The 24,742-nt window shown below is 42.0% G+C and overlaps 1 protein-coding gene across 7 annotated transcripts in view; it reads left to right on the top strand.

Annotated features, from left to right (window-relative positions):
- The first annotated feature begins 5,344 nt into the window (after nucleotides 1-5,344).
- Nucleotides 5,345-24,742, top strand: part of AATF (apoptosis antagonizing transcription factor) — a 109,206-nt gene continuing 89,808 nt past the window's right edge. For all 7 annotated transcript variants that reach the window (XR_012008682.1, XM_072779628.1, XM_072779625.1 and 4 more), the window contains exons 1-4: nucleotides 5,345-5,634; nucleotides 6,589-6,780; nucleotides 8,821-9,252; nucleotides 10,099-10,236. Coding sequence is in view for 6 of the 7 variants with exons in the window: in XM_072779628.1 (XP_072635729.1) it covers nucleotides 5,550-5,634; nucleotides 6,589-6,780; nucleotides 8,821-9,252; nucleotides 10,099-10,236 (847 nt within the window). In the remaining variant the exon portion in view is untranslated. The remainder of the gene's footprint in view (nucleotides 5,635-6,588; nucleotides 6,781-8,820; nucleotides 9,253-10,098; nucleotides 10,237-24,742) is intronic.

Below are 24,742 nucleotides of genomic sequence, written 5' to 3'. Positions count from 1 at the left end.
CAGTCAACTGTTTACGTATAATGTTAAATTCAGGAGTTCAGTGTTTTATTAATATATCCTGTTTTGAAACCTCTTGTTCAAAAAGAAAATGTTTTGAGCAATCAACCAAAATTGTTCATTTTCTTTTCCTGTAGATGTTCTGACAGATTTGCAGGGCTCACAGCTCACTGTGCTAGTACGTAAAAAGGTGTTGTTTACACAAGGCAAAAAGAAAACATGATATTCAGACACTTGCCAAATAGAATAATTATAGCACAAATACTGTAAAGGTGCCTGGCACCGCAACCTGAGAAAGTGTTAAAAAAAAAAAAAACAAAGTGTTACAAGGTTTAAAAAAAAACCATCTTTGCTAATTTTTAGTCCTGTTGAACATTCATGGAATTGTTAATATGACTTATATAGACCCGCACAGGTTTTATTTTTGTGTCTTTAAAATAAAAGTCCAAAATATTTAAATTTTATGGTCAAATATGCAGTCAACAGCTGCTACTTTTTTCTTTATATATTAAATTTCTCATATGTCTTTTATTGTTCTGATAAACCTAAGCTTGTGTGACCTCCAGTGCATATTAGACCATTCACTGTATGAAAGAAAACATGTTGAATAAATTTGTGAGTTTTTAATAAAAATAGAAAATCTGATGTTTAGATAATTGGTGTGTTATTTAATGTTTTAACAAGTAGAGGGGAGGCCTGATGGGGAGCTGAATGACCCCTCAGAAGCCAGGAGGAAGAGAGGCAGGAATGGGGTATCTTTTTACCTTGCCTGTGGCTGAATCCCCTTGCTAATGCCAGCCTAGCTCTTCTCCGTGGCTTCCTGCTAATAACTACGGATTTGCATTCTGTGGGTTTAACTGATAGAGTTGAAGAGATATTTGCTGATAAGTTTATAGAATTTGAAATAGAAATCAAATCCATGGCTAAAAATGAGTGTTCCCAGTCTGATTAGGCAGGAGATCCCATACACTGTCTCTATCCCCCATTCTGCACACGTAAAACTGGACTTGTGAAAGTCAGTTACCTGTAAATATAGGTAGAGGTGGCCCTTTCCTGTTTCAACTCACTTCCCACAGATAATCCTGCTCTCTAATTTGGTAGTTTAAAAGATAACATAAAATGAATGTACAGAACGGCTAGAAATGACTTTGAATCCTTTCAGAGAACTGATGTGAAGTAGCTGTTTTATAATGTTTGTTACATTGGAAGTTTCCTAGAGGGAAAAACTATTTTGCCTGGCACAGGTTACATATTATTACCTTCCTCTGAAAGATGAGCAAAAATAACCAATAGAGAAATCAAATTTCACCCGGGAGTTGCCAATAGGTTCTGAAAAGTACTTCAATCCCTTCCAAGCCTTCATTAAACATGGAAGGAATTTAAATATTTATCTACTATGGGATGCGTGTGTGTTTTTAATATTAGATGCTATTAGAGTTCCAGAATTTCTTCTCTATATCACCTAGATTTCAGTCCGGATTATTTATTTCGTTTTAAAAACCAAAGGTTTTACATTAAACGGTATGTAATTTCCATTGTCGTTTTCATATTTTGTTAAGACACAACCAAGTGTATCTTTCCTGCAGGGAAGGCTTTAAAATAAGCAATATTTCACTGCATCTATATGATGGTTTGTCTTTGATGGACTAACTGGGAGGAACCTGACAGTGTTCTTTCAGAAATCCAAATTTATGAAATACAGGGAGACTTTTGAAACTCCTAGCTTCTGCATATGGCACATTTCTTTATCTGCTTTGCATGCAATCCCTGGATCGGCTGTTTTTACCCTTTTAGCGTTTATATACATTAAATCACAGCCAACTTATTCATTATAGCCACCCCCTTTAAAGACATTCATTTAACTGAACGTACGCTCATGGGAAGCTGCATTTTCCTATCAAGGCTGCTGAATTATTTAGCAGCTTTATTGTGGAATCGGGTACTTGTTAAGAAGCGTTTTGAGTTGGGCGCTCAGTGTGGACTTATTTCCTCTCTCTGACCCTCTGACCGTGGCAGCAGGGCAGTCTTTCCCCCCCTTGACTCTGTATACTGAACCCTAACAAATACCTGGACAGGTGGCAAAGCTTAGCAGTCAGATTTGGAGCCGCCTGAGAGGAGGAGGTCTAGAAATATCAGGGAGTATTCTCCTTCCCATCAGAGCAGCGCTGCCCACCTCTGGCCCTCGGGTGCAGAGAAGCGCTGGCGGCACCATCCGCAGGCGGCCGCTTGGGCGCTCCGAGGAGAGGCTCAAGGGTCATAGGAAGCACCCAAGCGGTCCCCGTCTCCTAGTCTCCTAGGAGGGCAGTCTCCTCTCGAGTTGGGCTTGGCAGTTAGCTTTCTCCCTGCGGCCATCTTCAAGATGCCACCTCTGTGCCTCTGGCCATCTGCCCTCAGGGTTCCAACCTGGGGAAGCCACCATCTGCCCTGGGCTAGGGAGCCGAGGCTCACCCTTCCAACTTTTCCAGGCTGGAGGAGAAGGAGGACTGCATCAGGGCTAGACAAGGTGTGGGAGAAGTAGGGAGAGCCAGGACTGGCATTGGCAGGGACCTGGGGATTCATGGCCTCTGGAAAGAGAGACAGACAAGAACCTGGTTTCCCTAAACTTCTGAAACACCTAGTCATAGGAATAGTTGATTGGGACAACGGTGGGGGTGGGGTGGTAACCTAATGTCACCCTTGCCCTTTTTCTGCCTGTCACTCTGCAGCCCTTAGGCAGCAGACAGAGAACTGTGAGCCAGGAGACCCTCTGACCTCCACGGGAGAGGACTGTTCTTTTTGGAGAGTGCTCCCATTTATTTCCATCCCTCTGGTCATCAAATCTGCTGTCTCTCATCCCCAAAGCATTCAGAGGTTTACGTTTCTTCTAGGAGGTATAGGTTTGAAATATCCTTGCTTGTAGTCCACTCTCCATCTCCAGACCTGTTCCCACCAGGAAACCCCTCTTTCCTTCTCAAGATACCAGCATGCAAGCTGGGAGGGCCCCCTAGAGAGGGCTTTTAGGAGGGTGCTCCCCTGCCCCATGCCTCAATTTCTCTCAGCTACATATTAAGTCCTAGAATTCTTTTCTCTTGTCTCCCCCTCCCTACCCTCAGTGTGGCATAAGAAAGCAGGAGAAGCATTTGAGGGGCCCTGGGATATTTGTGACTAGAGTACGGTAGTCTTTCCAAGGCTTTCCAAGTCAGTGGGGACCGGGAAGGAGAAGGGAGAGTAGATAAGCAGAACTCTAACCATTTTCTACCCAGAATCATCCACTAGTGTCCTGTTTGCCTGACAGCTTAGAGGTGGTCTCTGACCTGTCTTGCCTCCCTCCCTCTTTTCTCCCTTTTCTTTACCCTGAAGGCAGGGATTCTAAGCACCATTGTTCAAAATAGGAAGGGAGGAGGATTGGGGGAGGCAGTTTCCTAAATGTGGAGAGAAACATTTTTGTTCTTTTGAAGTCCAAGGCGAAGGCTCCTTGTGGCAGCCTGAGGCGCATGGGTTTTGTTTGTTTTTGTTTTTTTCCTCTGGAAGCCCCAGTCATAGGCCCCAGACTGCAATTACAGGGGATATGTTAACAAAAATAAACAAAGCTGTTTTCTGAATCCTCTTGCTGCTGGTAAAGCCTGGCATTTTTTCTCTTTCCTGTTTGAGGGGGGCTGCCCTATAGACAGGTTCTCCTTCCCCTCTGCAGCCACCTAGGAAGGGGACAGGAGCAAGCCTCACTAAAGGATTGGTCTCTCATTGATCTTGACCCTGAGGGCATATTGAGACTGTGAAAGTCGGGGACCCTCACCTCCCTTAAGTTCCACAGGAAACAGTTGATGAGCTAAGGGTTCCCAGGCTGTTCAGCTATGGGATCCAACTTTGTCCAGCTCCCTTAACAGTCTTCTGGACTCTTCTGATGCAGTTTCTGTTTAGGGCGTTCTAAGTTTCTACAGGTGACCTCAGACAGACATTGGAAGGATACACCACTTTCAACTCACCCTCATCATCTCTTGTTGCCTGTTCTGTTAACAAGTTTGTCTGCCCCCCTAGGCTGATCACCTTCAGGAGAGAATTTAACTTACTCATCTTTGTATTTCATCTAGCAGTGCCTGCCACACATTGGGCAGTTAGGGAATACTTCATGAAGGAGAGAAAACAAAGGGATTGTATCTTTCCATGTGGCTGGGTGTAATTAACTTGATCCTATTAAGTCTTTAGATTCTGAGTCTACCTGTGCCCCTCTAACGGTACAGGTTTCTCTGCATTTGTGCACCAGTTTCAAGGGCCTGGGTATGCCTTCACCTTCGAACAGATACCAATAACGAGGATACGGAGTAATCGCCACCACCTCCTTTTCCCTAAGACAAGGCTATTCGGAGAAACTGTAGTCACTCTTTATTTATGAACAGACGGAGCGATTAAAAAAAAAATTATTTATTTGGGCATTCCGGATGGCGCAGCGGTTTTGTGCCATCTTCAGCCCAGGGCGTGATCCTGGAGACCCGGGATCGAGTCCCACGTCGGGCTCCCTGCGTGGAGCCTGCTTCTCCCTCTGCCTCTGTCTCTGCCTGTCTCTGTCTCTCATGAATAAATAAATAAATAAATAAATAATTTAAAAAGATTTTTATTTATTTATTCATGAGAAACACACAGAAAGAGGCACAGACAGAGGCAGAGGGAGAAGCAGGCTCCATGCACCGGGAGCCCGATGTGGGACTCGATCCCCGGTCTCCAGGATCGCGCCCCCCGGGCTGCCCGCCGGAGCTATTTCTAATTATTCCCGTTAATAACGACGCCAACAGTCCGGCACACACACATGCACATCCCTGATGTGGGATTCTTCAAGCCTGCCCACCACAGGGTCACAGGCATGTGCCCGGCCCCAGCCTCCTCCAACTTGTTAAATGCCAAACCCATCTTGGTTCAGTCTGTGCGTCCCTGAAAGCGCACCTGAGGCTGGAGATGCTCACCCTTTACTCCCTCGTCTTTTTCAAATCAGCCATCATAGGCCACGGCCACACTACACTTTATTTCTAAGCGAATCTCGGGCAAACCTTTTTTTTTTTTTTTTAATTTTTATTTATTTATGATAGTCACACAGAGAGAGAGAGAGAGAGAGAGAGAGAGGCAGAGACACAGGCAGAGGGAGAAGCAGGCTCCATGCACCGGGAGCTCTCGGGCAAATCTTAAAGGCGACAAGGGCCGCGGCACATCGCAGCGTCTGTTCAGCGCCAACGGCGGCCACGTGCCCTCGCGCGCTCCCGGACCGCCCCCCCCCCACCAACCCCCTCCGCGCACGCGCACGCGCACGCCCGCGGGGACGGCGACCCTCCCTACAGCCTCCCGCGCGCTTCCGCCTGATTCCTAGCAACGCCCGTAGTGACACGCGGGCCCCGCCCCCTCCCGCGCGCCTCCCGGAAGTGGCCGGCCCAGAGCTGGAGCGGGGTTGTGCGCGGTCCCGGGCTGTTCCGGCGAGCAGTCTCCCGGGCGGCAGGGCCCCGGCGGGGAGAGAGCCGTCCGGGCCCGGGCCGGGGCTGAGGCTGGGCTGCCCGCTGACGAGCAGCGGCGCGGAGCGAGACCTGGTGACGATGGCGGGGCCGCTGGCGCTGCAGCTGGAGCAGTTGTTGAACCCGCGCCCGCGTGAGGCGGATCCCGAGGCCGACCCGGAGGAGGGTGAGGCCCGACTGGGGAAAGGCCACGTGGGGAGCGGTGGGGCCGGCCCAGGGCAGCGCCGGGCAGCGCGACAGCGGCCGGCCACCGGGCCTCGCCGCCTGGCCCACTCGGCTTTCCCCCGCGCAGAGGGAAACCGCCTCCCGGGAGCACTAGGGCTTCGGCTCCTTTCGGACCCGCACGCTGGACTGGGTGCTCGGGTGGGCGGAGCATCCCGGGGCCTCAGGCTTCCAGGGCTGTTGCAGGGAGCTAGGGTCTGGTCGCTGGTGGGACTAGGTATCTTTCAGGATGCCCTTACTGGTGTTGAGTTAGAAGTGAGAAGGCAGTCTTAGCCGTTTTGTTTTTTAAGGCGGCCTGCCCCTAAGAACTTACTTGGAGATTGAAGGAAGAAGTGGGATTCCGTGGTGCTGCTTAAGCCTCCTTAGGCCTCGAGACACTTGCTCAGGGGCTGACGAATGCGACTGCTGTTCTGTAAGCTGGTGTCCAAGGTCTGGTTGGGAGTAATCCTGCTTTAGACTTGAATCAGAGAAGTGTGAGGAAGGAAGAATAAGGAAGGATAAATGTGAGTGCTGGACCGTGTCTTAGGAAATATCAGCCAAAAGGGGGGTGGGGGTGGGGGTGAGCCAGGAGAAGCAAGCTCCCTTAGGGATGGGATGGAGGGAGGGAGGATAGATGGCTGACTTAACAATATTTGAGCTACTGTCACAAGTGGAAGAAGGATTAGGCTAGCTTTTATGATCCAAGGCGTAGAGATAGGCCCTGCTAGTAGATGCAGAGGTCAACTTTCTGTTCAGGGACGGCAATACGGTAGTGGTCTTACCTTGAGAAGTCATGCGTTTCTTTTTCCTGGAAGTTAGTTGGGATTTTGTAGAGGATGCGTTAAAAGGATTGGACGGGATTACCGTTCAAGTTCCCTCTAACCTGGAGACTTCCCCCGCCCCCACCCCTCCCCTACAGCCACTGCTGCCAGAGTGATTGACAGGTTTGATGAAGGGGAAGATGGGGAAGGTGATTTCCTGGCTGTGGGTAGCATCAGAAAACTGGCATCAGCCTCCCTCTTGGACACAGACAAAAGGTATTCTGGCAAGGCTACCTCTAGAAAAGCTTGGAAGGAGGACCACTGGGAGCAGACCCTGCCAGGTTCATCTGGTGAGTAGATGTTTGCTTGGTATACTTTCTCTTTCTTCCCTACTTGTTTAAAGTTGTGGGTTTTTTTTTTTTTTTTTTTGTGTGTGGTTTTGTTTGGGGTTATTATTATTATTATTATTATTATTCTTTTTTGGATCTCTGCAAGTCTCGTGTGTGTGTGTGTGTGTGTCCACGTACTGTCTTAGGAGAAACCATGATTTTGGCATTAGAAAGAATCTTAAGAGCTACTTTATTTCGCTTCATAAGCAAGTCTAAAGCTCAGAGCCATTAAGTTTCTATAATCCTTATGTTTAGCCTAATGCCTCACCCTAAAATGGAAAGAAAAGGCAATATGTGTTGGGTATTGGAGAAGGCTATGGGTTGAAAAAGAATTGCATCTGATGAACATGCTACTCATGGATTCTGACCCTCTTCCTTCCTTTAGTTTTTCAAGTCTTGCATTGATTGGGTCACTGTATAAGAATAATTTGTGAAGCTCATTTTTTGCCACTGTAAAAATAGCAAAATCTTTCCCTCTTCCCTGTAAGAGCCTTAGAAGACTGTGAGGACACCAGCTTAGAGTTTTAAAACACCCTAAGTTTCTCAGTGGAAAAAAGGGAGAGGCTGGATATGATGATTACTGAGTGGATGCCATCTTCTTTTTCCTTTAGAGAGGTGCCTTGGTGAGAATCCACAGATACTATAGAAGAAACTATCATTCAGGTTATGATATCCATGATTTGGCCCTTGGTATAGTTCTGGGGGGCTCCTGATAAGCTCATTTCACATTCTTTGCCTAGAGAGTGATAAAGGGACCAATTGTGAGACAAATGTTATATTTATTGGGCTTTCACCATTTATCAGGCATTGTGGTAAACTCTTTAAGTGCTAGGAGATTGGAACACGGTAAGTCTTCCAAAGATGCTGTTACTGTTAACATTACATGTATCATTTTGTTTGATACTCCCAATAGTTTATGGAGCTGGTAGTATTTATCCCCATTTTACAGATAAGGAAATTGAGGGACAGAGTGGTTTATATAACTTGCTCAGGGTCATATACCTAGTAAGCAGAAGAGTCAGGATTCAAATAAGGCAGTCTGACTCCAAGATTTATACTCTTAATTACTACTCTATGAATATTCCTTAATATGAGAAATGGCACACATAAAAACAACTTAATCATTAATCTCTGCTATTTTTATTCTTAGTTTTGTATTTATATTTTGACAGCCCTCTCCATATCTTGAGTTTAAATAGTTCTTTAAAGAAGTACAGAAGACTATCATATTAAGTTGTTACTTACGCTTAATCAGTAAAATTATAATGTCTCCTTCACATGAAGCCAATTCCTCATCTTTCCAGGAGAGTTAGATGGATCCTTTTCCATATGCTGTGTACTAATGACATTATAATGGTAATAATATGAATGTTACCATGCATATCTACCACTTCCACCAAGCTATGAACCCTTCCTTCCCCATAGGTGTTACATTCTAGTTGTTATTTCCTGGCTTTTATCTACACCTGGCTCATAATAGGTACCTAATAAGTACGTAATAAACAGGGTACACTGTAGTGATATAGATTGTACATTTAATGATGAATTAAATTTTTTCAGATGTAGATTTGGGAAAACTGTTAATTTCCTTACTTGAAATCTTACCATTCTTCAAGGTCCAGATCAAAGGCTACTAGCCTCTTTCTTAAAAGCCTTGTTTAAATCCACTTGCCCTACACTTAAAATTTCCCCCTTCTCTGGGTTTTCAAGCCCTATGTTAAGTTTCGAAGGGTCTATTTTTTCCACTAGAACCTTTTGTTAGAATGAGATCCATGTTTTTTGTTCACCTTTGCTTTTCCCTGTAGCATTATCGAGGTAGATGTACAATAAAGATTTGAATTGAATTGAGTATAATAATAATATGTATTATTATTATTATTATTATTATTATTATTTTTGATGGATGCTGCATGCAGTCCTTTATTTGAAATCAAAGATGCAGCCTAGTGTTTGTCTCAAAGTAACATCCATCTTGTTTTCCTTCTTTCTTCTCTTGTTTAGACAAGGAGGTATCTGATGAGGAAGAGTCTGGAGATGGAGATTCAGAGGGGCTGGGTCTGGAGGGATCTGATGAGGATGCCATGAGTGCTGCTGAGGAAGAGGAGTATGATAATGACAGGGACAGCAGTTTGGCCTGGAAGAAGAGGAGCCGAAGCCGCCCTGAGAAAACACCAGGTTTTAGTGTCCAGAGCATCAGTGACTTTGAAAGATTCACGGAAGGAATGGATGACCTCGGTAGCAGTGAGGAGGAGGAAGATGGAGAGGAGGAGAGTGGCCTGGAAGAAGGGGATGGAGATGAAGACTCCGCGGGTGAGAGTGATGAAGACAGGGCTGCAGACAAAAATAGTGAAGATGATGGTGTAGTGATGACCTTCTCCGGTGTCAGAGTTTCCGAGGAAGTGGAGAAAGGAAGAGCTGTGAAGAACCAGATAGGTTTGTACACGGTTTGCTGTTGGCTTATTTTTCTAAGTGTCTACATTTGATCTCCTGTTTGTTTTGGCTGTTCCTGCACTCCTATGTCATTCCAGTTAGTTTGTGACCTGCCTCCCCTATCTAGAGGCCTGAAGCCCCATTATTCTGTGCTTAGCCCATCATTTCTACACTGAGCTGCTCAGCTGGTTCTGTTCTAGTGCTTTGACAGCTGTGGAATATATTTTTTTAAGATTTTATTTATTTATTCATGAGAGATGCAGAGAGAGGGGCAGAGACATAGGCAGAGGGAGAAGCAGGCTCCCTGCGGGGAGCTCTATGTGGTTCTCAATCCCAGGACCCTAGGACCACAACCTGAGCTGAAGGCAGATGCTCAACCACTGAGCCACCCAGGCTTCCAACAACTGTGGAATATTTTTTTAAAGATTGATTGATTGATTGATTGATTGATTAGGGACACACAGAGAGGGGCAGAAATGTAGGCAGAGGGAGAAGTAGGCTCCCCTTAGGGAGCTGGACATGGGTCTGATGCTGGGATGCTGGGACCATGCCCTGAGTGGAAGGCAGACACCCAACTGCTGAGCCACACAGGCATTCCAACTGTGGAATATTGAAGAGGAAACAGTTTTCTCCTCTCTTGGGGCTTCATCATTCCTTCTCTGGTATAGCAAATACTTGCTTCCAAGGTACTGAATTTATTTCCTATAATAGCAAGTATTTTTGTGCTAGGAAGCTGTGATAAAGCCATGCTTTGTAGAGACTGATGTGATTTCCTGTCCTACCCCCTCTCTACCCCGCCAACCCAGGAAGATTTTGTAACTGAGGAATGAAATCTTTTTTCTTTTTCAGCACTGTGGGACCAGCTCTTGGAAGGAAGGATCAAGCTACAAAAAGCTCTGTTGACTACCAATCAACTTCCTCAACCAGATGTTTTCCCTATTTTCAAGGACAAAGGGGGCCTGGAATTTGCCAGCGCCCTAAAAAATAGTAAGAATACTTATGTCATATGGGGATACTTAGAACCACTGGAGTATATGTTGGGATATACTTGGATTGTATTTGCAACACCACACAGTTGAAGAGATTTAGTTTCAGTGATAATATGGTACAGAATAGTTTTTACTTTTTTTTTTTTTAAACGATCTTATTTATTGATTCATGAGAGACACACAGAGAAAGCCAGAGACATAGGCAGAGGGAGAAGCAGGCTCCCACAGGGAGCCTGGTGTGGGACTTGATTCTGAGAGTGGGATCACACCCTGAGCTGAAGACAGATACTCAACCACTGAGCCACCCAGGTGTCCCGATGAATTTAGAAATTACTTGGTTTGCAGTCCCCTCATTTTACAGATAAGAAAACTAGAGCCCAGAGACAATGGGTTGCCCAAAGTTATAGAGCTTGTTCATGCATAGCAGAGCCAACTCCAGCTTTCCTACCTTACTATTTAAAAGTCTTCTGCACCGCCTAAATGTCTGAAGTGTTACATGCCTTGCCTCCTGTGGACTGTGCTCTGTGCCCAAGGGCACCAAAGAATGGGGCAGAGGGAGATTTGGGCTTAGTGTACTGTGGTTGGAATTGCTGTTCCATATTTGCATGCTGAGACTTAAGTGTTTTCATTTGCTCTTTAAAACTTGTTTTTATGGTACCATGGAGTTAGAGTTGGAAGGGACCCGGGGAGGACATCTGCCTCTAGATAGAATCACCTCAAAGTTGAAAGTAAATATTTAGGATTTCTATGGTAGGGGATCCTGCAAACCTCTCTTGTGGGAAAATACCTGCCTTTTTTTTTTTTTTTTTTTTTAAACGTGAACTCTGTGCCACACATGGGCTCAAACTCACAACCCTGAGATCAAGAGTCAGTCTACCGACTCAGCCAGCCAGGTGCCCCGGAATACGTGCTGTAATTAGGAATTGATTCCTAGGGTCCAGCCATCAGGTCCATCAGGGGTACCTGAAGTCAGGAACCCCACGGATACGGTGAGGGTGGATCTTTTCTATCCCTCCCTTAGTTTTTCTCCCCTTCTTAAATAAATGATAAATTGGCAATTTTCAAAATTTTTGAGATTTTTGGAGCACTTACCTGCTATTTACCTACCTACCTTCCCTCCCTCCCTCCCTCCCTCCCTCCTCCCGCTCTTTCTTTAAGTAAACTCTGTGCCCAACATGGGGCTCAAACTCACAACACCAAGATCAAAAGTAGTATGCTCTACTGACTGAGCCAGGTAGGTGCCCCATCTCTCTATTTTTAATGCCCTGGTACCCTAATTCCTGGTCTGCTTTGGAGGGAGGCCCAGACTGCTCTAGGTTAAATGTCTGGAGTGTTACATGTGGAGACTTTTTCCATTTTGTTAATTATTACTCTTTTTACTTGAGCCTGTGCCTTTAAAAAAAAAAATTCATCTTAAAATATTGCTATTTTAAGAGTTAGTCCCTGTCAGGTGGACACATTTTTTTTTTTTTTAAGATTGTATTTATTTATGATAGTCACAGAGAGAGAGAGAGAGAGGCAGAGACACAGGCAGAGGGAGAAGCAGGCTCCATGCAGGGAGCCCGACGTGGGATTCGATCCCGGGTCTCCAGGATTGTGCCCTGGGCCAAAGGCAGGCGCCAAACTGCTGCACCACCCAGGGATCCCAAGGTGGACACATTCTTATTCTTGAGTGTAACTTAGTTTCTTTAGCTACTTTAGTATCATTTACTTTTATTTTGCAACTGTTCTGATCTTTTTAATCTTTTTTTGTACTTAACCAATTCCCTCTTTGTCTCATTGGTGCATTGCAATAAATGTGACAGATGTCTGTGACAATCTGAGAGGGTGGGTTGCAGTGGAGGAGGGAGAAGAAAGGCATGTTTGTTTAGTGTCACATATTCTATCATTCATTCTAACCTGAATGATAGTTTCTTCAATAGTATCTAGTAAGTAACATTTCTGCACATCTGATGGGTGACTAATTTTTTTTTAAGATTTGTTTTTAAATATTTATTTATTTGAGAGGGAGAGAAAGAGAGAGAGCATGGGGTGGAGGGGCAGAAGGAGAAGGAGAGAGGGTCCCATGCAGACTCTGACACTGAGATCATGACCTGAGCTGAAACTAAGTCGGATACTCAACCGATTGTGCCATCCAGGCACCTTAAGATTTTATTTTTAAATCCTCTCTGTACCCAGAGAGGGGCTCAAAACTATGACCCCAAGATCAAGAGTTACATTCTTTACCGACTGAACCAGCCAGATGCCCCAGGGTGGCTAATTTTTGTTTGTTTTCAATCTTATGACAGCCATAAAAATGTAATACCTCCCTATATTGGTAAACGTTTTTTTTTTTTTTTTTTTTTTTTTTGGTAAACGGTTTAAGAAAAACTTCTGGGCTGTATTACTCTGGGTGCACCATTTATACTGTGCTATATGGCTAGTGTAGAACCAAGGCTGAATATGTACTGACCCCAGAACAGGCACTGGAACTTACTGTCTTTAATAAATCTCTTGTCAGTGCACTGTCTTATAGGAGTTAAAGTTAGACCCGCCTGGCTTTAGAATCCATATTGGCAATGGATTACCTATGTGACCTTGGGCAGGTTACTTCACAGAGAGAGGGCAATAGTATGATTGTGAGGATTGCAGGACATGATCAGTATAAAGCATTAGCATAGTGTCTGGCACACATGTTAGGCATGGGTATTTTTCTGCCAAAAGAAGCATTTGGTAATGATCAGTCATGTGAATGATGGTCATCAGTATAATAACCATCATCCTCATTGTCTTCAGTGTTTTTTGACTTTTTATTAGTACTCAAATTTCCTATATAATTTAAATTAAGCATTCCTTCTGGAAAGTGTAGTGTTACATTCTCCTTTAATGCTCACAATTCAGCTTTTGTCTCATAACTATGAAAAGATGATCAGAGATTTCCTTGCCACCAAAGCCAGCTACTGCCTCTTTGAAGCATTCAACCTTTCCTTGACATATTTGCCTTTGACTTTGGTGACACTGTGAATGCTGTTTGGGTTCTCCTGCCTTTCTAATTTTTTCTCCTTTCAGACCCCTCTTATCCTCTCAACGTCAGTTTCATTACACCTGGGATCCTGTTCTCAGGATTGATATATTCTGTCTTTAGCATTGCTGTTTACTCTCATAGTCCTAAAATAGCCTCTAAAGCAGGAGATTTTAACCATAGTTAAACTGATGAGCAGCATGCTGTTCTAATGTCAGCACCCTCTACTCTATTTTTCAGAAACTAGATCAGTATCTCCTTTCCCCAATACACATGCACTTAGTCTGCAATCACCTTGGTGTTACATGTTGGTGATTATAACTCTTGAAGTAGTTGTAGAAGTGATAAGTCATAAAGTAGCTTTAGCAAAATTAAGGGTTTTCCTGTGGCAAAAGCATTTTTCTCTAAAGAGGTTACTTTTTCCTCTCTGTTTTTCTTCTTTAAAAGTCCTACAGGATTAGGAGGCAGGTCTTTTATGTTGGTGGCAGCAACATAAGGAAGAAAGAAACCTGAGCATGAGTTATTTAAAAATTGTCATTATGGAATATATCAAGCTTACATAAAAGCATGGAGACTTGTACAATGAACCCACATGCCTTTGCCAGCTAAGCAGTCATCAACTCCTGGCCAATCTTATTTATTTATATTTATACTAACTCTCCCTCTACTTCTGGATTTGTATGAAGCAAATAGTAGATGCTTTATCATTTTTTTCAGTAAATCAGCATGTATCTTTAAAAGCACTTTTTAAAAAACCATAATACTGAGGTGCCTGGGTAGCTCAGTCGGTTAAGTGTCTGACTTTTAATTTTGGTTCAAGTCATGATCTCAGTGTCTCGGGCTCCCTCCTCTTCCTCTCCCTCTGCCCCTCCCCCTGCTCTAAAGTCTACTTATAGATTTACCTCTCTCTCTCTAAAATAAATAGATAAATCTTTAAAAAAGAAAAATCACAATACTGTTACTCCATATAAGAACATTAACAGTGATTTCTTAGTAAGTGTAACTAATTTTAATGGATGGGAGAATTGAGAGGATTTCTGTAACAGACACTCTCTACTATCTTTTTCAGAGTTGGCTCTGTAGCTTTAAATGAAGTGATTAAAGGAAAGCCAAACTTCAGCCATAATAAGTTGACCTTTTAGTGAAATGCATGTTATTAATGTATTTAATGAGATGCATTACAAACTGCAGTGAGCACCATGTTTCATTACAGGTCTAAAATGCAATATCATTAAAGACCTTTAATAGAAACAATGGTTGACATTTTGCTATTTCCCATAAGCAAAAGAACCCAGGAACACAGTATAATGTAATATATAGAGAGGAAGTGTTGAGGTTCTTTACTTGCGTATGAGTATAAGAACAAATTCCACTATTAATAAATTACATTGTCTTTGCTCCCCTGCATCTTCCCACTTCTCGTTCATATTCACCTTCTCCACAATCTCTGGCCTTTACCCCAGCCCTTCAACTATTTTGAATTGAATAGACTACAATTTTTAATGCTAATTTGATCTCAGCACCAGTAGACACCTTAAGAATAAATTTTTTTTTTTTTTTGGATTATTTATTGAGAGAGAGAGAGTGTGTGTGAGCTGGAGGAGGGACAGACGGAGAGAGAATCTCAAGCAGACTCCACACTGAGCTTGGAGCCTGACTTGGGGCTCGATCTCTCCACCCTGAGATCATGACCTGCGAGGAAATCAAGAGTCAGACACTAAATTGACTGAGCCACCCAGGTGCCCCTTAGGAATAACTTTTTAAATTTTGAGTAAGTCATGGGCAATCATGGAGTTTTTATAGATAATGTTTCTGTTTTGTTTTTTAGATTTTATTTTTAAAGTAGGCGTAGATTCACAGGGCTCAAAATTCAAAAGATACCAAATATTTATTTTTTTATTTTTTAAAGGTTTTATTTATTTATTCATGACAGACACAGAGAGAAAGAGAGGCAAAGACACAGGCAAAGGGAGAAGTGGACTCCATGCAGGGAATCCGATGTGAAACTCCATCCTGGGACACCAGGATCATGCCCTGGGCCTAAGGGAGGCACTAAACTGCTGAGTCACCCAGGCGTCCCAGCCCTCCCTTTTTAAATTACTTGGCTGCCTTAGGTGACAAATGTGCGTTTCTGTGTTCTCTCTGTTAATACCTTATGGGTTCATGGCAGAGTTTTCACAAATGATATGTAGAACCCTGAAACATTCTTAATTATAGGGTAAGTTTAAGTGTAGCTTGGGACAGAGGTATCTGCAAGCTTCTCCTAGTGTAGCACTGTGTCGGATTAAGGACCCTTGTCACTGTAGACTTCATCTAGCAAAAGTAATAAAAGATTGATCTTTTTCTTTTAGCTGATGTCTCATTTTTAAAGATATCTTTACTGTTTTATTGTAAAATTATGTCATGCTTACTTCAGAAATTCAAAAATACATAAAAGCATAAGGAAGAAAAGAAGGATTACCTGCAATCCTACTGCCCAGAGGTAACCACAGTTTTCATTTTGATGAATAACCTTTCAGACCTTTTCTGTGCTTATACACATACACATACATACACATACACATGCTCCTTTTGAAAAAAGAAAGGAATCTTATAAATATGTACTATTTTGTAAGCTTATTTTTTTTACTTGATATATCATTTCATGTCAGTATATTTAGATGTACATCAGCATTTTCAGTAGCTACAGAATATTCCATTTTATAGATTTACTGCAATTTATTTAACCAATCTGTATTGATGGATGCTTAGGTTTATTCCAGCTTTTCACTTTTATAAAGCATGCTTTGATAAACATCTTTGTACATACATATTTGTGCAATTTGTTTGAAAGTAGCCCTTCCAATAGAAATATAATGTAAGCCACATATGTAATTTAAAATTTTGTATTAACTACGTTAAGAAAAAGTCTAGGAAAACACGTAAAATTAACTTGTAATATATTTGATATTTAACTCCATGTATCAAAAATATTTTAACATGTAGTCAACAAATAAGAAGGTATATTATATATCTTTTTTTTCATGTTAAATCTTTGAAGTCCAGAGTATATCCTACTTTTACAACTCATCTCAATTTGGACTAGCCACATTTTGACTGCTCAGTAGCTACATATGGCTAGTGGATACTGTATTGGACAGCATAGATCTATATTCTCTGCAATTGCTGGGACCAAGGGGTTGTGCCTTTTTATTTCTTAAGGTTTTTGGAATTTGTTGGCCTTAGAAGATTTATAACAATTGAAATTCTCTTCTGTGACTGTTGTTTTCCTCCTTTCCTGCTACCTCAGAGCATTATTGATCTCTTATTTTTCCTAAACTGTAGGTGGGAAATGAAGACAATCATCTCTTGATAACTTTTTGTTTGATATTTACACAATACCTCTTGATTTAGCATTTAAACATATGCTGTGTTTTGTCTGTTTATTAGAGAATGAGTTTTGTGTAGGAAGACTTTTGGTCCCTATTGAGCTACTTACTTAATTTGTCCAACCTGGTTAATTAGGCATTTATATTATACAAAGAGTAAAATTGGATCGCAGAGCAAGTGCTTTTCCAAAGTAACTAAGTGGTAGGACCAGGAAGAGAGGGTCAGAGTCTTCTGCAGTGAGTCTACCTACCCTGAAGAGTTGAGCCCTAGGGCTGTGGAACTGTGTAAACAGCTGAAACCAATCTAGTCAGAAAATTTGTTTTACTGGTTTGGGTTCCTTAGGAATTAGGGTTGTCTTTGGCCACAGAAGCAAGAAGCAACCCTGTAGTAGCTGGTAATAGTAGCAGTTTGCTAATAGGGTTACTCAACCTGCTATATTCACCGGGAAGCTATACTCATCATTATGTGCTGGAGCCTCATTATATGGACATTTAATTAATCCACTTTTAACTATAGGTGCCTGGCCAAAAAAAGAAGAGGGAGAGAGAAACAGCTTGAGTAGTGCAGAAGTTCGGCCTGCCATTGTATTCAGTGAGCCAGTGGCGCCTCCCATAGGCCCCACAAAGGAAGCCCGTCAGAGATGGAGGGTGGGATCTGTAGTTGCCCTTCTGTGAGCATCTCATCAGACAGACTGAATCTGGGGTTTAGACTTCTAGCACACAGTCTTTGTACAGCAGGGTCCCTAAATGTAATCATTTACAGCAGTGTTTAACTGTTGAACTAGCTGTGGTCCTAGAGTTTGAGGGGAGGAGCTGCTTAGGTTGAGCTTGTGGAGACAGTACAATGCTGAACCCTATAGGCAGTTTTAGGGGTTTTCAAGTCATTTTGTCAGAACTTTGATATTTGCTTTGTGTTCAGGCTTGAGAACCTAACTGCTGCATGAGATGCTATTCTCCTTTATTATTGTTATATGTGTCTCAAAACCTATGCTTAAATAATTTTATTAATATCATACAGGAGCAGAATAAGCAGTACAGAAGCATTCAGGAAGACAGCAGGAACCCTTTGCCTTACATTTAGTCTCATTTTATTCATTTTCTATAATTTTAGGTAGCTTGTTTATATCTGTTTCTTTTTTTTTTTTAAGAATTTATTATTTATTCATGAGAGACACAGAGAGGCAGAGACATAAGCAGAGGGATAAGCAGGATCCCAATGTGGGACTCGATCCGGGAACTCCAGGATCATGACCTGAGTCAAAGGCAGATGCTCAGCCGCTGAGCCACCCAGACATCCCTATATCTATTTCTTGATTCATTTATTCTCTGGTATGAAAGATGAGATGCTCCTGACCGGTTAAACAAGCTGAGAATTAACATTTAATTTAGCAACATGGTGGTCAGCCATGACCTTGGTGAGCACTGTTCGTGGAGTGGGATATGGGCTTGACGGGAATGGGTTTGCTGAGGATGGGAAAAAGGGATTTGAGATGGTGAGTTTAGACAATTCTTTGTAGGGATGTGACTTTAAAGGGGAGCAGAGAGATGGGACATTGGGTGGAGAAGGATGTGGAGTCAGAGAAGTGTTTTGATTATTTTGAGAAGCAAGAAGTAAGCTGCATGTTTGTATGTTGAGGAGAATGCTCCATCTGCTGTAGCAATGTCCTTGAGTAGGTAAGTGGAGATGGGACTATGCACAAGAAGGGTGTCCTTCGATAGCAGTGTGGACAATTTAACTGTCATGACAGCTGGGAAGGGAGTATATAAATAGGCACCGATAGGTAGGAGTCTGTGAAAATTCTCTTTTGATTGTTGTTTTCGTCAAAAGAGAAACCAAGGTCATAAATTGTGAATGAGGAATAGAGGATGAGACAGCAGAAATTTTGAGGAAAGCATATGAGATAGTCCATCCCATCTTCTTTCTGCTCCAGTTTTACAGTCTGCCCTGCCGCTACAACCAAGAACCCAGTGCTTTATCCATGCATTGACCCCAGGAGTTGAAAACCTGCAAACCGCATTTACAGTGTTATTACCATGTAAATAAAGTATAATAGCAGGGCGGGGAAGAACTGGAGACTTAAACTTTTTTTCCTTTGTTTTCAGAGTCATGGTTCCTGGGCCACTTAAAGGAGAATGTTCTTAGTGTAGTTCAAGTTTCTAGTTCCTGGTTCCAGTAGATCTTTTATTAATAACCCTGTATTGGGGGCGGTTGGGTGGTACAGTTGGTTGAGCATCTCTTGGTTTTGTCTTGGGTCATGATCTTAGGGTCCTGGGATGTAGCCCTGCCTCCTCTGCACTCAGCATGGAGTCTGAGATTCTCTCCCTTTCCCTCTGCCCATCCCTCTGCTCATGTGTGCACGCATTCTTTCTCTCTCAAATAAATCTTTAAAAAACAAAAACCCTGCACCAGATGCTTAAAACCGTGCTGTATTTTTGTTTGCTTCACATTCAGACTATTAATCTATTACATCATTTTCCCCTTAGGTCTCTAATCCCTACGCCCCCACCCCCACCCTGAGGCTCAGTTTTAGCTCAATCTTTTTTTTCCCCAAACTTTAAATCATACCATCTTTTCTATTGTATTTTCCCAGTTTGAACTGGTTGTTTCCTTGGGACTAGTGCACAGTCATTCCCTTAGGATTTTCTTTTTTTTTTTTTTTTCATTGCTCTTGAAGCTATTTTTGGGCTCTTGTCTTCCTTTATCTCAGTTTACTTTGTCAGTTTGTTCCTCAAAAATGTGTGGGGAGTAAATTATTTGCATTCTTGTAGATTTAAAAATACTGTACTTCCATTCTTCATTGATATAGTCTTAATTCATCGGGTATAAATTTCTAGATTGCAAATGACTTTACCTCAGAATTCAAAAGTACTGCTCCATATTAGTTTTCTATGCGCAGCAACAAATCACTGCAAGCTTGATGGCTTCAAACAGCACATGATTATTTATTTATATATTTATTATTTTACAGTTCTGGAGGTGAGAACTCTTAAAGCTAGACTGCCAGCAGGGCTTTGCTTCTTTTGAAGGCTCCAGGGGAGAAGGTTTCCTTGGCATTTCCAACTTCTATAACCTGACCACATTCTTTGGCTCATGGCTGTGCTCCAGCTTCAAAACCAGTGTTATTCCTCCAATGTGTCTCTCTCTCTCTCTTTCTCTCTCTCTCTCTGACTCTGACCCTACTACCTTCCCCTTATCAGGACCTTGTGGCTACATTGGGGCCACCTGGCTGATTCAGGATACTCATCCCATCCCAGACTCTTAACATACTCTGACATATGTACAGACTCTGGGGTTAGCATACTCTAACATATGTACAGACTCTGGGGGTTGGAATGTGAACCTCTTTGAGGGGGAGCTGCTCAACCTACCAGTATTGTTTTGTTATCTGATTTTTTTTTTTTTTTAAGATTTTATTCATTTATTCATGAGAGACACAGAGAGAGAGAAGCAGAGACACAGGCAGAGGGAGAAGCAGGTTCCATGCAGGGATCCTGACGTGAGACTCAATCCTGATCACACCCCAGGGCTGAAGGCGGCGTTAAACCGCTAGGCGCTAGGCGCCACCGGGGCTGCCCTATCTGAATGTTGTTAATGAGGAGGTGGTTGCTGCTCTGAATTTCATTCTTTTGTGGGTGGCTTGTGTTGCTTTCTGGAAATATTTGAGCTCTTTACTTTTGGTTTTTTGAAATTGCCAGAAGAGATGTCTGGGTATGGGTCCTTCTTCATTCGTTGTGCTGAGTACTGCCTGGGCCCTGTTAGCCTTAACACTAGGTTCCTTCAGTTTGGGGAAATTCTCTTCTGAGATTTCTTTGTTAATTTCTTTCCCTCCGTTTTCTCTGCTCTCTTTTTGATGCTGAACCTGGCTTTAGTATCTAAAAGATTTTCCATGTCTGTCTGATTTCCAGGTTTTATTTTTATTTTTTTTGTAATCATTTTTTAATTTGTAAGAGGCCCTTTGTTTTCTAATTGTTCCTTTTCTATATAATTAATGTTCCTTTTCTATATAAACTATGTACACTTACAAATACTCAGTTTTGTTTTAAATTTACTTTAGTTCCTAGAATTGTTCTGTTTCCACCAGCTGTTCTGTTTACCTTGGACTTTTTCTTCTTTTAATTTTTAAAAAATGTTCTATGTATTTATTTTGTTATTTTTTTTAAGTAATCCTATACCCAGCATGGAACTTGAACTCAGACTCTGAGATCAAGAGTCACATGCTTTACCAACTGAGCCATCCCCTTTCCTCTTTTTTTTTTTTTTTTTTAGATTTATATATTTATTTATTCATGAGAGACACAGAGAGAGAGAGTCAGAGACACAGGCAGAGGGAGAAGCAGGCTCCATGCAGGGAGCCCGATGTGGGACTTGATCCCGGGTCTCCAGGATCAGGCCCTGGGCCGAAGGCAGCACTAAACCGCTGAGCCACCCGGGCTGCCCCCCCCTTTCCTCTTTTAAGTTTTTACCCAAATTTTTATATAAAGAGTCAAATAATTTTATAAAGCATTATAGGAAAACCAATATCTACTGCCTGTGTACACCACTCCCTTGCCAGAACCTACTGTCCCAAAGCAACAATTTTATATATTTTATATATATTTTATATATATATTAAGATTTTATTTATTTTTTCATGAGAGAGAGGCAGAGACATAGGCAGAGGGAGAAGTAGCCTACCTGTGGGGAGCCCGATGTGGGACTTGATCCCAGGAGCCCGGGATCACAACCTAAGCAGAAGGCAGATACTTGACCACTGAGCCACCCAGGTGTCCCTATATATATATATATTTTTTTTTTTTTTTTTTAAGATTTATTTATTTATTTGAGAGAGAGAGAGATCATGTGAGTGTGTGGGTGGGAGAGGGAGAAAAAGAGGGAGTCTCAAGCAGACTCTGCGCAGAATGTGGAGTCTGACTTGGGGCTCGATCTTATGACCCTGAGATCATGACCTGAGCTGAAACCAAGAGTTAGATTCTCAACCAGTTGTGCCACCCAGGTACCTCTAAAGCAACAATTATATTTTTAATTATTTTGTTTTGTTTTGTTTTGTTTTGTTTTGTTTTTGAATCCATGGATTTCTGCCCATATCTCTAATTAACATGTTTTGTTTCTACTTGATTTTTCAGTTTAGGCATTATCTATTGGTACTTCATTATGAAAATGAGGATTTAGCTCTTGTTCTTACTACACTCATACACAGTTTCTATCGCTTTGTGGTTGTATATTGTAATTTGGTTAGATCAATAGTCAGTATTTACATTATTATGTCTGTGTAAACACCATTCACAGGTGAGCCATGTAATATATATATACTATGATTATTTGTCCTTTCCCACACATCATTTTGTTTTCTAGAGTTAATAATTGTTACGTTTCTGTTTGTATTATTTTCTGTACAGTTATTTAAGCCCAAACTTTTCTGTAGTTGTTTAAATCTCCCCTCAAGATACTCAGTTGCATCAGATATTCTGCCAATTTATCTTCCTGAAGAAGTCTCTTCCAGAGCCTTTTGACCTGCTCTAATCTGGACTGTTCACCTCTGATGCCCAGCTATCATGCTGACATCTCCCCTCTCATTCTGGGGATTACCTTAGCTTCTCACCTCTGTGCATCTCCTATTCCAGGATCTTTCTTGGCTTACTCTTTATTTTGGTGAAGTATATCCTCTAGTAGTTTGCTGAGAAATGGTGCTGGAGAGGTAAATTATTTAGACCTTGATTGTCTGAAAATATCTTTATTCTGTCATCACACTTGATTGTGTATGGAATTCTATAAAATATTCCATTGCCTTCTACTCTCTAAAGTTGCTCTTTTTTTTTTTTTTTAATTTTTGTTTTATTATCTATGATCGTCACACAGAGAGAGAGAGACAGGCAGAGAGACAGGCAGAGGGAGAAGCAGGCTCCATGCACCAGGAGCCCGACGTGGGATTCGATCCCGGGTCTCCAGGATCACGCCCTGGGCCAAAGACAGGCGCCAAACCGCTGCGCCACCCAGGGATCCCTAAAGTTGCTCTTGATAAGTCAAAATCCCCTTCTGATTCCTGATCTTACTGTTTTTTCCTTTTCTTCTGGAAGCTAGGGACTTCTCTTTGACTGCAGAATTCTGAAATTTCATGATGCTCCACTTGGTGTAGATCTGTTTTATCCATTATATGGAGTACTCGCAGGCCTTTTCTACCTGGATACTAATTTTTAGTCCTGGAAGTTTCCTTGAAGTTATTTTGTTTGTGATTTTCTCTCCTCTGTTTTTGGGAGGACCTATCGGACCTATCATTTGATGTTAGTCTGTCCCTCTGATTTCCTTCTTTTTTCCTCTTCAGTTTTCCATGATCTCTTCTCTCTCTTTTCTATTATGGTTCTACTTTTTTTCTTTTTTTAAGATTTTATTTTTAAGTAATCTCTATACCCACCTTGGGGCTCAAACTCTCAACCCCCAAAATCAGGAGTCACACATTGCACTGATGGAGCCAGTCAGGCACTCCTGGTTTTACTTTCTAAGATACTTCCTCGGCTTTATTTTCAAACCCTTCCATCCAGTATTTTTATTTCTTCTATCATTTCGATGTTATTTCTCTGAGGATATACATGATACATATTTTCTTAAGTGTGCTTCCTACATAGTTTGTTCCCTCCATGCTTTTTTTTTCTTTTGTTTTAACCCCTGTATAACATGATAGATGTTTTTCTTAGACGTTTGGTAATCTTTTCCTCTCTGTTGATTTTAAAAGTAGGGTACTGGGGCGCCTGGCTGGCTAGTTGGAAGAGCATGTAATTCTTGATCTCAGAATCATAAGTTTGAGCCACTCATTTAGGTGTAGAGATTATTTAAATAAATAAGATTTAAAAAGAAAAAAACAAAAAGAGGAGGGTACCAAAAAGTTGATTCAAAGTTTTGTATGTTTAGTGGGGCTCTTTTCTGTTTTCCATTGTTTTTTTGTTTGTTTGTTTGTTTGTTTTTTAAATTTTGTTTATTTATTCATGAGAGAGAGACAGAGAGAGGGCGGCAGAGACACAGGCAGAGGGAGAAGCAGGCTCCATGCAGGGAGCCCAATATGGGACTCGATCCCGGGACTCCAGGATCATACCCCGGGCTGGAGGCGGTGCCAAACCGCTGAGCCACCCAGGGCTGCCCCTGTTTTCCATTGTGAAGTGATCTATATGGACCATATTTGGGGAACCCCAGTGTCAATATCTTTAGATCAGGTGGGCAAGCTGGGGTCTGAGCATTTAATCTCTGAACTTAAATTTATTTCCTCTGTTTTTAATACCATGCCTTTGTCCTCTATCATGTCTGGTGTCCTCCTGTCTAGAGATGCTATGTTGAACTCTCAGAAGATAAAGTTCTCTGCTTCTGCCTTTGGGAAAGGATCTCCTATACTGACTGCTTTTAGCCCTGTCTTGCTCTTCTCTTCTAGAGGTGCCCAGCACTGCCAGTTCCTGAATCTTCTGGGGTTTTATTCACAGACCATAAGGGGACTTCTTCTCATTCTTCTTCACTGTTAGCACTAGAGTCAACCTGCTCAGGTTTGTTATGTTGGTTATTAATTTATTTGCTTTTTAAAACCTGGTTTATTGAGGTGTAATTGACATACAGTAAACTGTATATGCATCCCATCTCTCTGTTCCCCTTTAAAGCCACATCCCTAGAAAGAGTCTGTATTCATTATTACAGATACCTTTTTCCTATTCTCTCATGAACCCATTCCAGTCAAGCCTGTATCTCTACCATTCTACCCAAACTACTCACCAAGGTCACAGATGACCCCACATTACTAAATGAAATGGTCAGTCCTCAATTTTCAGCTTACTTAACCTGTCAGCATTTGTACAATTTGATGTGTAGACATCTATGAAACCACCACCGCAATGAAGACAATAAACATATTCCTCATCCCCAGAAGTTTCTTGAGCTTCTTTATTAGCTTTTCTTCCTGCCTCTTCCTGTCCCTAAGCAACCACTAATCTGTTTCCTGTCACTATAGTTTGTTTTCTAGAATTTTATATAAATGGAATGCTACAGTTTGTATCTTTTTTTTTTTTTTTTTTTTGAGCTTTCACTCAGTTTAATTATTTTGAGGTTCATCCATGGTTTTGCATATGTCAGTAGCTCATTGCCTGTTACTGCTGAGGGATGT

This window comes from Canis lupus, chromosome 16, assembly GCF_048164855.1.
Source record: "Canis lupus baileyi chromosome 16, mCanLup2.hap1, whole genome shotgun sequence".
Classification (NCBI taxonomy): Eukaryota; Metazoa; Chordata; class Mammalia; order Carnivora; family Canidae; genus Canis; species Canis lupus.
This window is presented reverse-complemented; position numbering and strand designations above follow the sequence as displayed.